The sequence below is a fragment of the Canis aureus genome, chromosome 29 (genome assembly GCF_053574225.1).
Source record: "Canis aureus isolate CA01 chromosome 29, VMU_Caureus_v.1.0, whole genome shotgun sequence".
Lineage (NCBI taxonomy): Eukaryota > Metazoa > Chordata > Mammalia > Carnivora > Canidae > Canis > Canis aureus.
In genome coordinates, this window is record NC_135639.1 from 28,266,186 (window position 1) to 28,284,947 (window position 18,762).

Here is an 18,762-nt window from a genome sequence, read left to right on the forward strand (position 1 = left end):
TCATCTCCTCTTCTGTCTGCCTGGGACCACTCCTCCACCAGGCCCCTTCTGTAGGCAGCCCTCCTCTCCCCCTAGCACTGGCCTCTCTCACCCCTCCCTCCTTCCACCCTAGTCTCCACATCTCCCTCCCAGTCTTCTCTCTCTCCTGCCAAACCCCTGCCTTCCAGCCCCCTCCCACCCCCTTTCTTGAAGCTAAAGGAAGAGAGAAAGCCCCTGACAGGACTGATGGCCATTCCCCACCCCCTCCTGTCTACTCCCTCCCCACAGCTGGTTCAGATTCCCTCTACAAAAGGCAGGAAGCGGAGGCTTCCTGAGACCAGCTGCTCTCACACTGCTCCTTTGCCTTCTGCTGTCTAGACTGGGCTAGGTCTTCCCTCCCTCTTTCTTCAGGTGACAGTGGGTACCTGAGGTGCCAGCCCCCTACCTCATTCCCCATGAATGCTGTGGAAAGTCCGGAAGGGCAAGAGCTCCAAAAGATGGGGAGTGGAGCCTGGGACAACCCTGCCTACAGTGGTCCCCCCTCCCCACGTGGGACACTGAAGATCTGTACCATCTCCAGTGCAATACCTCCACAACCCCAAATCCAAAAGCCTGAAGATGGACCCCAGGAGAAGGCATATAGGACTCTGGTGTCCAGCTGCTGCTTCCAGATCTGTCGTGGCATCAGAGGTACCTTGTGGGAGGAGGGTTCTCCTGGGATACTGGAGTTAGGAGAGGGGTCCCAAATGCTTTTGGGTTGGAAGGGAGATACAACCTGAAGAAGAGGTGGGATCTCAGTCTCTTTAGACTTTAAGAATTGTCTGTTAGAGCTGAAGTCCCCAGAACACAAGGGCCAGTCTAGTGGTCTCTCAGAGGGAGAGCCTGGTACAGTTATCTCTGGGAGCCCAGGAAGGTATGAAAGAGTTAGCTTGAGGGAGGATGTTTGTGATGATACCCTAAACTGCCCCACCTGAAGAAAGGAGCTCCTTCCCATGTCTTCATTCTCTGCTACCCAATGTCTTTTCCACTGTCTACCTCAGGGTGTTTGATGAAGGAGGTCAGGCTTGAATGTGTTAGAGTAGCCAGATCCTGCCAAGATATAAGGCTATGGGTGAGCAGAGGACCTGGGTAGAAATGGGAGTGAAGTCCAGGGACTGATGGGTTGGGCAACTGGGAGGAACCCTGCTGCTGGGGAATCCCAGGCATCTCTCCAATGTTCCTTAGGACTTTGGGGAACAACTCTGACTGAGAACACAGCTGAGAACCGGGAGCTTTATGTCAAGACCACCCTGCGGGAGCTTTTAGTATACATCGTGTTCCTGGTGGACATCTGTCTTTGTGAGTAACATCTATCTCTGTGTACATCTGGCTGCAAGAGCCATCTATGTGTACATCTGTGTACACACTTCTGCAGCAATGCCTGTAGAGACAACATCTATCTATGTAAGCAGGCTGTGTCCTGATTACCTTTTCAGCTTAAGATATTTTGATGAAAAAGAACTTGTCACGGGGTTCAGGAGAAGAAGACAGATTGTTAGAAAGCTTTTAACCTTATTTTGTCAGAGTTACAAGGGAAATACAGTTTTTAAGTTCACATTCGTGACACTAACTTAGCAGCCCCCATGTTCTTTTGGCAAGTGGAAGTTTTTACCCTTCTGTTAAAAGTGGAAATGATTCCTTTCTATTTGGAATGACAAATAATTTGGTGGGTTTCATGTAGTTATTATGCTATGTCTGATCCCCATTTCTTTAAAGGCAGCAGGAAAAAGGTTCAGCAGGCCTTAGAGCTTGGATTCCCAATAAAAGGACTAAAGATGCAAGTGGTGTAGTTGTGGTCAATGCACCCAAGATTCTCCCATGTGAGAGACCACCATGCCACAGGCATTGAAGGGTGCTTACTTGAAGTTCTAGCTATAGATACAAACTGGAAAGGTTTCAGTTTCCTAATCTATACCTATCCAACCCAATAGGATTACATTAAGTTCACATGAGATAATATCCATGAAGTCATTACCCCAGTGGATAGTAACTAGTACTAGTAAATAAATTGGCGTATAGTAAAAAGTATTCAATAATGGTCACCATCCTGATCTCCAGACCTGATGCCCTCCCTATATGATGCCTAGTACTAGACGAAATACTCCATGGGCATATGACCCCATAGAATTCTGTGATGCAATTCAGTTGTATTCAGATTTGGAGTATCTATGAGGACATGCCAAGGAAATGATATCTGAACAAAAGCTGAAAGATAAGGAGGATTTAGCTCCTTCCTGGTGAAAAGAAGCAAACTTCCTGGGAGGGGAGAAGAGAATGTGCCAAGCCCTGGAGGTGACAGAGATCATAGTTTAGTGAGATTGCGTCAGTGTGTCTGGAGCAGAGAGTTTGCAGAACAAAGTGGTAAAAAATGGCAGGACTGGCTATATGAGCAGGGATATGTCACAAAAGGCCTTATAAGGTATGATAAAGGATTTGGATGTTATCCTGAGGCTTTGAGGGGAACCACTGAAGAGTTATAAGCATAGGAGTAACATGGTACATTCTGAGTTCTTCTCATTCTGGGAAGAGGATCAATGCCTGGATGTTGCATCAGAGAATATCTCTGGGAAAGCTGAGTAGAAAGATGATAGTCCTAAGATAAGCATATTAATGTGATATTTTATTTAATCCTCACAACAACCTTATCAGGGACACTGAAGTCAATTTAGTGTCAGTATAGCATACCGGTTAAGCACTAGAGCTCTACATTTTGATACTTCCTATATGTAGTAAAAGAGTACTGTTCCTAGTTTCCAAGCCCCCATCCTTCCCCAGCCTCTTCTTTCAGGCAAATCTAGAAGCTATAGTGAGCCTTGGACATGGTCTCAATAGGGCTACTTTGGCACTCTCCAAGGTCCTGACCTCACCTCCCTGGTATTTCAGCGGTCAGTCTCCCTGAGTTCTGACCATCTGCAACTAGACTATATATTCTCAGTGGGGCTGATATACCCCCTAGGGGGTAGTAGTTTCTTGGAGGGAAAAGAAAAAGGAAAGGAAAGACAACTTGGATATTGCAAAAGTTTTTGGCCCTCAAAAAGCCACAGTACATAAACAAATGTAGTGTTTGTGTGCTATTAAAATTTAATTGGGGTGAGGAAGAAAACATCTAGAGAGGCCGCTGAGTTGAGGGATAATGCCAAAAAAGGTTAAGAAACATTGAACTAGATCCTTATAATTTTGCTAGTCTCTATGCTAAGTTCTCCTGCCTAATGATAGGGATGCAACTCTTAATCATAAAATCTGACACTAAACAGGGTGGCTATCGTGTTGTTCTATCAGGATACTATCTTCTAAGAGATTCAGTACATGTAGTTGGATATGAATCTTTATCAGTGTGCTTTTTCCCTGAAGTTCCTATGACTGGGTGCAGATGCTCTAGGACCCATATTTGGTATTAGGATAAACACTGTGACATAATGGAAAGATATAAACATTGGAGTCAGACAAACTGGATTTAAATACCAGCTCTGCCACATACTGGTTTTGTGACTTTGGGCACTTCTTTGTTGGTAGAACAAGGATAACAATACTTATGGAGATAACATGTATAAATAATCTAACACAATCATTGAGAGTAATGATCTTTGTATTGCCTAGTGGAATTTCAAAATACTTACTTAGTACTCTAGACTGATTATAAAAAATACCTTTCAAGAAAAAAGCAAATCTGAAAGGGCTACATATTGTAGGATTCCTACTGTATTACATTTTGAGAAAGGTAAAACTATGGAGACAGTAAAAGGGTCAGGGATCTGGGAGGAGAGGGAGATGAATAGGTGGTGTGCAGAGAAGTTTTAAGGCAGTGAAATATTATGGTAAATACATGTCATTATACATTTGTCCAAACCCATATAATATACAACACGTAAAGAAAGGTATGGACTTTGAATAATAATGTGTCAATATAGGTTGACATCGATTGCAGTAAATGGGCCAGTCTGGTGGGGCATTTTGATAATGGGGAAGCCTGTCCATACATGGAGGTAAGGGGATATGGGAAATCTCTATACCTTCCATTCAATTTTGCTTTCAACTTAAAACTGCTCTAAAAAGCAAGGTCTATTTGATTTGTAGTTAGCTTCACATATAGGGATAATATCATTTGAACTGCATCATTTAAGTTAAGGCATTTTCTCTGGAAGACCTTAGTTAATCACTATAGCCACCACCATCATCATTGTTATTACCAGCACACATGCTAACCTTTTATTGAATAAAAGCTCTACACTATCTACATTATCTTATTAACTACTCACAATGATTCTAGGATATCGGTTCTGTTATCACTTCCATTTTATAAATCAGGAAAGGTTTAGATATGTCAAACGGCTTGCCCAAGACCACACTGCAAGTAAGTGGCAGAAGTAGGAATTCAGTGACTCAATTTTTGAGGCTTTTAACCAGAATCTACTATAGCCTCCCTACATGGAAGTGTGTTGCACATTAATTTATCAATACCTATCAACGTCTTAGCAAGGATAACTACCTGTCCTACCTTAATAAAAGCATAATTTTGAGATAATTCTACCAGCTTATTACTTTTTTCTTCTTATTACTGTATTTTTTAAATGATATAAAAGCATAAAAGGATGGGACGCCTGGGTGGCTCAGCGGTTGAGCATCTGCCTTTGCCTCCTGAATTCCAGGATCGAGTCCCACATCGGGCCCCTTGCAGGGAGCCTGCTTCTCCCTCTGCCTATGTCTCTGTCTCTCTCCTCTCTCTCTCTGTGTCTCTTATGAATAAATAAAATCTTTGAAAAAAAACAACAAAAACATTAAAGGACATTTTGAAATATAATTCACCTATAATTTACCAAACATATTGTGATTTATCAGCCCTTATCCATATATTTACATATTTTACCTACTTCCCTTTGTTAAGATTTTATTTATTTATTTGAGAGAGAGAGAGTGAGTGAGAGAGAAGAGCATAGGTGGGTGTGGGGGGAGAAGACTCCGTGCTGAGCAGGGAGCCTGAGGTGGGTCTCAATTCAAGGACCCCCGGATCATGACCTGAGACTAAGACAACCATGTCACTTGAGCCACCGAGGCACCCTGCATATGGTTCCCTTTCACTTACAATTATATCTTAAATATTTCCTCATGTTTGTAAGTAGCTTTTTTTTTAATTTTTTTTTATATTTTTATTTATTTATGATAGTCAGAGAGAGAGAGAGAGAGAGAGAGAGAGAGGCAGAGACACAGGCGGAGGGAGAAGCAGGCTCCATGTATCGGGAGCCTGACGTGGGATTCGATCCCGGATCTCCAGGATCGTGCCCTGGGCCAAAGGCAGGCGCCAAACCGCTGCGCCACCCAGGGATCCCATCTTTTATATTTTATTTAATGACTACAGTTACATCACAATTGAAACATTTCTCTTGTTATTTCACTATTTGTCAACCATAGGTAAATATATCTATACTTGGTACTTTTTGCCATTTCTTTTGAGGTATTTCCTTGGGAATTTCCAGGGAGGGAGAGTCTTAGTACTTGCTTATGCGTTGTCATTTTGCCTTTGTAGGGGATCATACAAATTTTTTACGCCACTAGTACTCTGAGATCATACCAATTTTGTCACAGTCTCACAAACATTGGATATTCTCATTTATAATTTTTATTATTAAGTAGACATGAAATGGTATAATTTGCTTTCATCTTTGGTCACTAGTGAGGATGGACAGTTCTCTTATGCTTTAATTTATTTTATATATATATGTATATATATATGTGTGTGTGTGTGTGTGTGTGTGTAAATTGTGTAAATTGCTTAAGGAAGGTATGTTTTAAGAGAGACAAGAGGGGGGATGGGAGGTGAGGTTTAGAGCATTAAACCCTATGTGAAGGACAAACCACCAGGAGGCTCATTTCCAGGATTTGGGTTCCTGGGGCTAGGAAAAATAGCCTAACTTTGGCCTGGGACAGGCCCTCATAAACTATAGTGGTCAGCCATACTGACCACATTTCTTCTCCCTTATGCTTTATTCTAGGGCCTGGGTAGTGCTAGATACCAGAGCTATTTGGAGTTTCATCAGCTAAAATAGAGCTATCTTTTTCATGCAGGCAATGTAGGTGAACCATTCATCTTCCCACAATAACCATATCAGTTGAGCAGCCTTTTAAATCTTACAGAGAGCTTTTATGCCTATTATCTCATTTGATCCTGACGGCAATCCTGTAAGGGATAGATATTATTTTCATTTCACAGATTATGAAGCCGTTATTTTTGTCATTATGAATAGTTCAGAAATGATCAGTAATTCAGAGCAGTCCCTGATGGATGGAGTTGGTCCTATTCCTCCACATAGAAAGCACTGGAGAATGATCTTCCTGCCTCCACTCATCTCCTCCCACTATCATGATATTTATGAAAGGGCTTCTAGCCCTTTGTCTTCTTGGCAGGATGGCTGTAGCCTTTTGTTGGTGGAGGAAACATTGAAGGTCTTTGTGTAGAAACAATGACTATTTGTTTTAGGAGACAGTATTGTTATCTCAAAGGTGCACCTGGGACTGGCCCTGTTTAGGAGTGGTTTTGAGACAGGAGAAGGCTGGCTCTGGTCACCATGCAGTTGAGGAGGAGGGGGCTCTGGTCACCATGCAGTTAGGAGGAGGGCAGAGACCCTCAGCCCTTGGTGACTTGTGTCTACACACCAACTATTGTCAACTGGTTGCTCTTTATTTGTCACTGGTTGTAAGGAAATGCCTCCCTCTATTTACTCTGCCTTTTTTGAGTGGATCTCAAGGTTCTGCCCTAGATTGCTGGAATCTTATATTAATAGGAGAGGTTGAAGTAAGTTTGGAGGTTAGGAAAAGGATGTCTTTCTTTTTTTCTTTATTGAGACATAATTGACATACAATACTGTATTCATTTTAGATGTAAAACATAATGATTTTATATATGTATATATTGGAAAATGATCACTACAAGTAGTTAACATTCATCACTACAGTTACTTTTTTTTTCTTGTGATGAGACTTTAAGATTTAGCAACTTTCAAATATACAATACAGTATTGTTAACTGTAGTCACCATGCTGTACACTACATCACCATGCTGGACTTACTTATTTTAAAATTGGAATTTTGTACCTTGACCACATTCACCAATTTCACAACCCCCTCATGCCCCTGTATCTATGAGTTTGGTGGGGTTTACTTTTTTAGATTCTGTATATAAGTGACATAGTATTTGTCTTTGTCTGACTTATTTCACTTAGTGTAATGTCATTAATGTCCATCCCTATTGTTGCAAATAGCAACATTTCTTTTTTTGGTGGATGAATATATCCCATCATACATAGGTACATTTTCTTTACTCATTCATCTGTCAATGGACACTTCAGTTGTTTCCATGTCTTGGCTATTGTAAATAATGTTGCAATGAGCATAGGGGTGCAGATATCTTTTTTGAGATAGTGATATCATTTTCTTCAGATAAATACCCAGGAGTGTAATTGCTGGATCATATGGTAATTCTATTTTTAATTTTTTGAGGAATCTTCACAGAAGATGTTCTTTCTTGACTGAGCATTCCTAGAATTGACAAGGAAAGTAATAGAAATATGTTGGAGGTTCAGGAAATGTCTGTGTGTGAGCTCCTATACCCTCCGTGACTGTAATGATGGGAGAAGGAAATTGGTCATATAGAACCATGACATTAGTGAAGGTACAATGGTGATGGAGAGTATGGGACCTGGAATAAGGTGACATGGTTCAAATGCAACCAGTTATTAGCCATTGCCTTTGGAAAGGTAGGTCAAGATATTTAAATCTCTGGAAGCCCTGATTTCCTTATATATTGAATGATGATAATGACTGCCTTTGTGAGATTGGTAGAAAACAGGTAACTAAAAATAGTACAGTGCCTGGCACATAGTGGGCTTTCAATATATATCAGTTGTCATTCCACATCAAGGTATAAATTAGGAAAATATTAAAATGTAAAGTTTAACCCACTGGAAGCCTGAGATCTGAGAAAAGCCTGAGAAAGCATCAGGATAATGCTTGCTGAGGATCAGAAAGACTAGGCCTTCTAGAAGTAGTTGCCAGGGATTAAGACTGGCTATGGGATCATGATTTCATGCTTTTCCTAGCATGTTCAGTTACCCATGGCCCATCTAGACACAGAGAATTACAAAGTCCCTCTAGTACTAAGGCGAAGTCATCTGAGTTAGCTCAATCTAAATAATAAGGATTTAGGTCCCACCATCAGGCTTTGTCCTGTATTTGCTGTAGCAGAATTCCTTGGTGCCCCAGAATTCTGAGTGCCTGGGTCACTGTTACAAGATTGGTGACCCTGGACATATCCTGTTGTCCATTACTAGGTGACCACCTGTCCTATAGTTTTCTCCCATGAGGCTGCCATTGGTCTCTAGGAATACTGTAGTACATTTAAATACCACTTCTTGGTCAAGGAAAGGCTTTTTCCCCTTAACTATACTTTGATCAAGTACAGGAGAGCAGGCAACAGTAGCTGACAAAATCTAGATATTCTATATCTGATGTAAGTAGCCAGAGAAAGAACATGTAGCTCACATTCATAAAGCATGAGTCTGAGTATTGACTCTGCATCTGACCAGCTGAATGACCCTGAGCAGATCATTATAAATTTCAATTTCATAATTCATAGTGTCAACAAGAAAACCACAGGCCCTAAATGGTGTCACTTAGGTTAAGGCCCCATATCAGTAAATCAAGACTTAATACTAACCTAACTGCAGTTTTAATACCCCAAAAATGTAACTTTTAACCAGTCAGCATGGGAATTTCCTGGCCAGCACTAGGAAATTCACTGATAGACTCCTTCAGTTCCCCCAGAGAAGGGCTAAAACAATGGCTTCTTTGATAATAATTTCCTTTTTCCACTCTCTCTGTGCCTTTAAAAATCTTTCCTTTTCTGTAGCCCTTTGGAGCTCTCCTCTACTTGATAGATGGGATGCTGCCCGAATCATGGATTAGCTAATAATGCCAATTAGATCTTTGAAATTTACTTAATTAAACTATGGCATTTAACATTAGGGAAACTGCTCATGGGCAATGTCAGACCATGTCTGACAAGCTACAGGGAGACATTACATGGGAAAACACTTTGAAAACTATGAAACATGGGACACATGTCAGGAATTATAATCATATTGATAATAATCTCTTTATGCTATTACATGGTGGCAGCAGTAAATCTAGGATTTTAAGTTGAGACACATCATTAGGCCTGTGTGGAGGTTCTAATCATAGATATGAGGCAAAGGCCAATATTCTCAAAGTTGTGCTCCAAGGACCTCTGGGGCTTCCCAAGGCCCTTTCAGGAGGTTTGTGAGGTCTTCCTTTACCAAAGTACATATCTGTGGGAGGTCATATTTTCTTTATAGACTTCAACCAAAACAACATATAGCAGCAGACTGAATTCTGAAGCACATATGAGAATCTAGAAATCTTCTTTAAAGGCAGACATTAAACAGGCTGGCAAAAATGTTAAATTGTCCCATTTTTCTCATGAAATATTTTTGTTTTGTGTAATAAAATAGTTGCTTTTTCATAAAATTATGTTGTTTATGTATATTGGGTTTGTTATCATTATTTTATTTTTTATTTTATTTTTTTAAATTTTTAAAAAAATTTTTATTTATTTATGATAGTCACAGAGAGAGAGAGAGAGAGAGGCAGAGACACAGGCAGAGGAAGAAGCAGGCTCCATGCACCGGGAGCCCGACGTGGGATTCGATTCCGGGTCTCCAGGATCGCGCCCTGGGCCAAAGGCAGGCGCCAAACCGCTGCGCCACCCAGGGATCCCTGTTATCATTATTTTAAAATGAATCATTATTATAAATATTTAAATTTTTCCCCAATTTTAATTTCTATAAGGTAATTCTTGTTAGATATAACCCAAATAAAAAGTTTCTGGAGTTCTTAGTAATGTTTAAGAGTTACAAAGGGGTTCTGACAACCACTGGCTTGTAGAATGAGTTTGAGCTGGTCAAATCACATTATTTCACAGTATGGAGTGCTCAACAAATGAAATGGTGAGAGCTTATTAGCAAAAGGTTCAAACTAAGGACAAGATCCTGACTATTCACAAATTCGTTCATTCAAAGTTTTGCGAAGTCCTATTTTGTGGCAGATCCTCCCAACTGTTAAAGGCTTTGAAATACAAGAAATACGGAGACACACCTTCTACCTTCAAGGAGCAAAGAAAGTCAACATGTAAATCAATAGTGACACTCAGAGCTACAAATGCTATGGTGGAGGGTGCTCCAGGATAATGGCAGGATGTCAGAGGACAAAATGTTCAGAGAGACCTGGGAACTCTTATGGGTCTCAGAAACAGGCAACCATTCAAGTCTGAGGAGACCCAAAGTCATTGCCATTTGCTTGTGTTTTTTGTTTTATTTTGTTTTAACATTATTGGCTCTCAGCCTGGAGAAGGCAGGGGTAGGAGCTAGAGCCAACTAAGGCCTCAGGCTATGAATATGCAAGAGCTTTGCCACAGTCTAGAAGGGCAAGTATGAAAGGAAAATATAAAACAGTGTTTCTCCTCATTTCATCACAAAAGAATTCTACCCCTTGCCCTCCCAAACCTTGAGAATATTAAAAGTTTAATACATAGTTCTGGTTTAAAAAAGTCAATTAATATGGAAAATGTTAAAGGCTACTATTACTAAACACTATTAATAGTTTGGTGTATATAATTTTATCCATTTTCTGGGAACATGTACATACATTTGAATTTTAGTAAAATACACTGGTTTTATAATCCACTAGTGAATACTCTGAGGATTTAACCCTTCTCTCATTTCTAAGTTGCAATTTTCTTCTGCCCACTTTCCATCTTAAGAAACATGAGGCATTTGGAATCCAATTTTAAATGACCTAATAGCATTAATTAGAATGTGTGGGTGGAAGAAGAAATTGCTCAAGGAGAACAGCAACAATAAGAGGATTTCTTAACGAGGAAATCTTAACGAGGATTTCTTAACTTCCTACTAAGCAAAGGAGAAAGAATTTTATATACTCAGTAAATGTTTTTAACCAGGAGATTTGTGATTAGATTTGACTTAACATAGGAATTTTGTGTTGTCAGTTTGTTGACTTCAACCCCTTTTCCCTAATTTTCCTAGAAAAATTGCTTTTCCAAAGTACCCATCTGACATGGATGTAATCTTATTAAATGCTTCAGTTGGGATATTGATTTAGCCATAGTATCAGTGCTTAAATAAAATAGAAGTTTATTTTGCTCTCACATAACAATCTGAGTTGTATAAGAAATCCTGGACTAGAGGTGCCTGGGTGGCTCAGTTAGTTAAGCACCTGACTTGTGATTTCAGCTCAGGTCCTGATCTCAGTGTCGTGGAATCGAGCCCCAGGTCAGGCTCTGTGCTGAGTGTGCTGAAGCTCTGGACTAACACAGCCTCCACAATCATGTGCACCCAGCTGCTTCTACCTCATAGTCCAGCTTCTGCTCTTATGTCAATATTACAGCTATGTGGAAGAAGGAAAGTAGGAAAGGAAAGTACATTTCTTCCTTTTAATGATATTAACTGAAAGTTGTAAGTGGAAGCCTACCATTCTACTCACATTCTATTGGCCAGGACTTGTAAATAGTCACCATAACTAGCTGCAAGGGAGGCTGGGTAATGTGGTATTTAGTTGGGAAGCCGTATGCCTCTAGGTAACATCACATGATCATGTAAGAAGGGAAGGAAAAGTATTGGGAAATGACTAGTAGTCTATGACAAGTAGGGTGAGAAGAACTCTTGTCCAAAGTTTGACATGGGAATGGCAACAATTAATGGAACCCAGAGAAACCAAGGCACTCACTACCTCCCTGATACAAAATCATCAATGAGGCTGATGAGATCTGATTCTTTTCCACCAGGAGAGGGTATTAAAGTGTTTTGCTAAGTTATTGTAAAACTATTATCAGAGGCTGTTGGGGAGGCATAAGAAGTGGCAGTTTCAAGGCCTTGTATTTTATTTCACAAGAAAGAAGAGTCACCCTGAAGAGTAACCATAAAACTTCCCCCCTCCCAAATTATAGGACCAAAGCTAAACTGGAACCAGTGCACTAAGAAACACATAGAGATTGATGAAATACCTGTTTCGGCAATCCAGGTGAGAAGAGGGGCTCAAGAAGAGGCCATCAGAGTAGCCACAGGGTAAATTTATAAATTGGTAAAGCTCAAGGAACTTCCAACTCCTCAACAATTGGAAAATTGATGGAACAGTGGAAGTTTTACCCTCACAATGACTGTCAGGGCTGGGTTTGGGGGTAGAGGGAAGAGTCCTCCAGATTTTTAGAGAAGCATCTTCCATACTTTTCCTCACAGCTATCCAGCTTAGGAAGGAGTAGTTGTCTTTTGAGTTTCAAAAACTTGAAGGCATAGAGTTTCCAACAGAGGAGTAGTATAGACATATAAAACAATTGTAATTATACACTTGCTGGCAGAAGCACCTTAGCTCTTCAAGATTCTTTGTCAATTAGTTGACACTCTCCTGCCCAAGGAGAGGCTGTTAGAAAATGACAGCTAAGTCCCATCACATGGTAATTAAGAACAAGAAAGGAGCTCAGTAGTATATGGCAGCCTATATGGCAATCATCTGGGAAAGTAGGTGCACAAAGTAACTGCCAACTTCTTGTTCTTGCTCTGAGCTAGGAAGATCTTCCAACAGTTCAAAGGAGAGGACAAGAATATTCAATCCCTACAATAAACATTAGAATGGATAAAATCAGGTTATTATCCAAGCTCATGATTATGATGATTAATAATAATTATTACAGTCATAGTTCTTTAATAATAATATAGTTATGCCCCACCTGTGTCTAAAAGGGACCTGAGCCAGCTTACATTGAAAAGCACAGATACAAAAAATATAGCTAATTAAAAAAAATACAGCTCATTAGAACTATAATAAAAAGACTTAGCAAAAAAAAGATGGGAAAAGATGGGGAGGAAGATAGCTTATACCAGAAAACCTACGATAAACAAAAGTACAGCAAATAAGAACCAAGCCTGAGGTTCCTGGCAGCCAGAGCAAGTAAAGAACATAAATAGGTTGCACAGTTCTTACTGGTGAGTAAGAAAAAGCACAAAGGTTAAGAAGGAGACCCTAGCAGGACGTCTGGCTGGCTCAGTGGTTGAGCGTCTGCCTTTGGCTCAGGGCATGATCCTAGAGTCCCAGGATGGAGCCCCACATCGGGGTCCCTGCATGGAGCCTGCTTCTCCTTCTGCCTGTGTCTCTGCCTCTCTCTCTCTGTGAGTCTCTAGTGAGTGAGTAAATAAAATCTTTAAAAAAGAAAAAAGAAGGAGACCCTATTCTGGGAAGTGTTGGCTTTGTTGGATTTTTATATGAGTCATGGAATATCATAATGGATAAAAACAGTATCCAAACTGAGGCTACATTTCTTTTGACTGTATTTTATATCTGCCTCTTTAAAAAACATATTAAACCCTGTTCTTAAAGAATTTTTAGGAGTAGGGATATATATGTATACTGTACATATATATGTATGTGTGTGTATATATATATACACATATAAGTGCTTATAAACACATACAGGTAAATATGTAAATTTTTATTGTATCCTAGAGGCCTGGATTTACTCAGAAATAAAGCTTGGAGAGCCTTGAGGAATTGATGGTAGGTGTGTTCCTAGAATATCATCATCAGTTGGTTTGGTCAGCAGCCCCCTTTAATATAGAGTAATAATGTATTTTAATTAATGTAGACTTTGGCACAAATATGCTAAAGTCATTGACTGCCCTCCAGAGGTGTTTGAACAGTAGCAGAAGCTACTGTTCTAGTTCCATTTTCCTCAGGAAATAATGCAATTTAGAGAAAAAATGTCCTGGTTTTCATATAAGTAAGGATTATATTACAATGAAGTAAAATGCAGTAAAAACTGGCTTAAACCATATGGGATTTATTGTGTACATAATGAAAGTCCAAAGGAGAGCAGGGCTCAGGGATGATCAATCTAATGACTTTCTGACATCTTCAAAGCCCCACCTGTTTCTTTTGTTCAGTTCTTCCAGGTGTGTGATCAGTGTCATCTTGGGGTTGAATACTCTGGGGCTTTCTCATTCATATCTACTATGAGAGAGAAGGTCCTAAAAGGTTCCAGAACTCTCTCTTCATGACCTCCCCCCTTTTAAAAAAATATTTATTTATTCATGAGAGACACACAGAGAGAGGCAGAGATATAGGCAGAGAGAGAAGCAGGCTCCCTGCAGGGAACCTGATGCAGGACTTGATCCCAGGACCCTAGGATCATGACCTGAGCCAAAGGCAGATGCTCAACCACTGAGCCACTCAAGTGCCCCATCTTCACGACCCCTTAATCTGAAATGCTCAATCCCTGAATCTGTAATGGTGCCATGGGAAGGGCATTTTGGCTTAAGCTTCCCATCCAAATCCTAGAGCTAGAGGGTTGAATCCAGCTGCTAGCAACATATGTGGGATGATCCACAGAGGTGTGATATCTCAAATAAAATCATGCCATTAACCAAGAGAGGATCTTTTTTTTTTTTTTTTTTTAAAGATTTATCCATTTATTCATTCAGAGAGAGACGGAGGGAGGCAGAGACACAGGCAGAGGGAGAAGCAGGCCCCATGCAGGAAGCCCCATGTGGGACTCAATCCCAGGTCTCCAGGATCACACACCAGGCTGCAGACGGCGCTAAACCACTGCGCCACCAGGGCTGCCCTAACCAAGAGAGGATCTTAAGGAAACCACTGTGAAATCTAACATAGCACACAGAACCTGGAAATTTCAACATGTAACTTGGAATCAAATAGGTGAAAAGATTTTTAAAAATAATTGTACTATTTTTACATTGTATCATTATTATAGCATTACTTGAATGCCATGGGCATGAAGAGAAATAAAATCCACCTGTTATACTACTCATTCATTAAAAAGTCCATTTTTTCTTCAAGTTTTTACATACCTAGCATTTCTGTAAAATATTTAATTGTTACAATAACACAGAAAAAATTTTGCATTCTATATTTATTACCATTTCAGCTATTACCATTAAGTGGCTCAATGATATCATAGTTTACTTCAATATTGCCTCTTTGTAGGACATTTAGGTTGTTTACAATCTTTTAATACTATGAACAACTCAGGTAACATTTTTGTGCATGTGAGTTTTTCTTCCCCCGGGGAATCACCTATGTCAGAATATGACTTTTGATCCAGATTTATATACAATTATTTGTTTATACCAGAATGAAGGAATTTAGAGCTTCTTTTAAGATGGTAGTGTTTTGAGTTTACCAAATGCTTTTCTTTTTTTTTTTTTTTAATGATAGTCACAGAGAGAGAGAGAGAGAGAGAGGCAGAGACACAGGCAGAGGGAGAAGCAGGCTCCATGCACCGGGAGCCCGACATGGGATTTGATCCCAGGTCTCCAGGATCGCACCCTGGGCCAAAGGCAGGCGCCAAACCGCTGCGCCACCCAGGGATCCCACCAAATGCTTTTTGCAATTCATCTCCTAACTCAGATATTAAACTTTGAGTTTTCTTATAAGGGTGCCCTTATAAACATGTAATACTAAATGTTTGGCTTGATTTTTGGAAGAAGAATCAGAGTCCCTAATCAGAAAAGTTTGAGTCTAGAGGATATGGTAGTGTAATGTATGGTGGCTAAATTCATTGTCTTTGGAGTAAGGCAGACATGAGTTTGAATCTGAGTTCTACTTACTTGCTATATGATCTTTGGACAAGTTATTTAGTACCATAAAATGTAGATGGTAATTCCTACTTTTTGAAGTTTTTTTTTTAAAGATGTATTTATTTATTTATGATAGACATAGAGGCAGAGACACAGGCAGAGGGAGAAGCAGGCTCCATGCCGGGAGCCCGACGTGGGACTCGATCCTGGGTCTCCAGGATCACGCCTTGGGCCAAAGGCAGGCGCTAAACCTCTGAGCCACCCAGGGATCCCCTTTATGAAGTTTTTATGGGCTTAGGGGGACAATGTGTGCAAAACCTGGTATATAATATGTGTCAGTGTTGTCAGTTATTGTTATTATTCAGCAACTGTGAATATTCAATCTGAGGCCAAGGTTAAAAGGCATGATATAGTGTAGACAAAACAACTTAATTTCTGTCCAGGAGAAAAAAAAATCAGATACTCTGTGCTGGATGATGAGACCAACACCTGGTCTCTGAATCTTCTTCATAGCATTCTCATGCAGTCATTATCTACTGTCTGAAAACTTCCTGCAATGAGGCCTTCACTACATTAAAAAGTAGTTATGTACTGGCATATGGACATTCCATGTACTCAAATTCTGATTCCTTCTAGTTCCCACCCATTCCTGGTCTAGTGTTGCTTTTTGAAATGGAGCACTTCTATTCCTTCACTGGATCTTAAAGGAAGAAACCAGGAATGCCCCTTGCAGGAGCCCCTTCCATGTGATCCTGAGTGGGTAGTCCTTGCTGACACTCTCAGAGATGATATGGATGTTAGTGAAATAGTCCATTTCATAATTTGAAAGCCCTTGTGGTTAAGAAATTCTGCCTTTGTTGGAGCTTACATTTTCCTTCCTGTAACTTCTAATTCATGAATATAGCTCAGTCCCAGGAGCAGAACAGAATTAGTTTACTATGGAAGCAGATAGATTTGCATTTCAATCTTGGCTCCTTGGGCAAGTTACTTCAGCTGTTTGAGACTGGAAAATAGGGATGATGATAATAATTGCACCTAATATATACTGCTGTTGTGGGATTAAAAGAAATAGGCATGTCAAACACTTAGCATAGGGCATATAATAGATATTCTGAGGTGATAAATGGCTACTCTGGTCCTTTCTTTCTCCTGACATGGAGAAGGATGATGGTAGAATGGATATGTTGAGTCCTTGTCACGATTCAGAAATCTCTGAACTGGATATTCTGCTTAGACAAGCTGGTTCTTCATGGGAAAGCCAAATGATTTACCTGAAAGGAAATTAATGGGGTGGAGTAGGGGAAAGGAGACAACAGGAAAGATCAACAAGTTGTTTTCAATCTTTTTCTCCTACAATATGCTGGAGGGATGTGGTTCACTCCCATGACTACCAGTGGCTCCACAAGGCAATGGATTTCATGATTTTCCCTTGGAGTGAGGAGGGGATGTTTTAAGAGGCCTCCGTAGTTTGTAAAATTTTCCTATCCCTCCCTAGCTCAGAAGGACGGTTCTGAAAACTTCTTGGGAAATATGTTATTTCTTCTTCCTCACTCCCAGTCATGAGAGTCCGGGAAAGAGGCATTGAAAAAACCCCTGCCTTTGTGACAACTCTATCAAAGACAAGTGGGATTATATAGCGACAGGTCAAAGCAGTGGTTCTAGAATTGTCTCAGAACCAGTAGTATCAACATTACATAGGAATGTATTGCAAATGAAAATTATTGAGCCCCATCTAGACTTTTAGCAGCCTGTGTTTTAATAAGCCTTGGAAGTAATTCTGAAGCATGCTGCAGACACCATATTGTATTAAGATGAAGAGAGACACGGGAGCTGAAATAATCACTCCATCTAGCTAATCCTGGGCCTCTGTCCTGCTTTTGGGTTCAGATTGCAGTAACCTCTAAGCCTGATACTCATCTGATGTTCTCGACGGTTGATGTATTAGGCAAATTGAGCTTTGCCATCAACATTTTTGCCATCACATTGTGTAAGGGTTACTGGCCAACTGTACTTGCTCTCTAAGCCCCTAAGGACTAGCTTTGTTTCTCTTGCCCAAGACTACGAATTTATTGCTCTCCTTGGACTAAGGAATATTCCAACTTATTTCCAACATCTATTAAATGGGAATTATCCTTGACTATTTTGATGACATTGCTGCAATGTGTCAAATATGGAGTCATAACACTTTATTTAGTTTGAAAATTATTGATTTATTTCATTCTAGTCTTTTTGGGGTACTGTCCCCCTTTTGGTTAAGCCCAACAAATGTTTATTGAGAAACTATTAAATATCAGGCACTATGCTAAATGAATGAAACATAGTCCTTGTCTCCTGAAGAAGCATATAATGGGGCGACTACTTCTAGTTGCTAAGCACCCACTGTGTTCAATACATTCTAAATACATAATCTATCATCTTCAAAATATTACAAGAAAGATATTTTATTCCCCAATTTAATGATAAGGAATGATAAGGAATCAGAGTCCAAGTCCATACTATAAGTGACAGAGCTAGGATTTGAACCTAGGTCAGTCTAGCTCCAAAGCTTATGCTCATTCTACAACAATAAATTCATTCTGAGTGCATACATGAGCAGGGGAGGTCAGCATACTATTAAAAACTTCTATTCTGTATAATTCAATTTTAAATGTTAAAGATGTACTTAAAAAAAAAGTTCATTCGGGATCCCTGGGTGGCGCAACGGTTTGGCGCCTGCCTTTGGCCCAGGGCGCGATCCTGGAGACCCCGTATCGAGTCCCACATCGGGCTCCCGGTGCATGGAGCCTGCTTCTCCCTCTGCCTGTGTCTCTGCCTTTCTCTCTCTCTCTCTCTGTGACTATCATAAATGAATAAAAATTAAAAAAAAGAAAATTTCTATTAAAAAAAAAGTTCATTCTAGGACATCTTTCTCAATAGAAATCTTTAAGGATAGGACCCAGTGACCCAGCATGGTGTTTCACACATGTTAGACTTTGATTAATGAATTATATTCATTTGTTTAATTAATATAAAAGGTGTCTTTAGAATAATCAGGTTGGTAGACTGATAATATGTTCTACCAAGTATTGATTTG

At 40.0% G+C, this 18,762-nt stretch overlaps 1 protein-coding gene across 2 annotated transcripts in view; it reads left to right on the plus strand.

The window, feature by feature from the left end:
* Positions 1-293: 293 nt before the first annotated feature.
* Positions 294-18,762, plus strand: part of PKD2L1 (polycystin 2 like 1, transient receptor potential cation channel) — a 30,276-nt gene continuing 11,807 nt past the window's right edge. The window contains exons 1-2 of one of the 2 annotated variants that reach the window (XM_077877996.1): positions 294-669; positions 1,204-1,317. In XM_077877996.1, coding sequence (XP_077734122.1) covers positions 435-669; positions 1,204-1,317 — 349 coding nt within the window. In that variant the 5' untranslated portion in view covers positions 294-434. The remainder of the gene's footprint in view (positions 670-1,203; positions 1,318-18,762) is intronic. The other variant, XM_077877994.1, reaches the window with a different exon arrangement.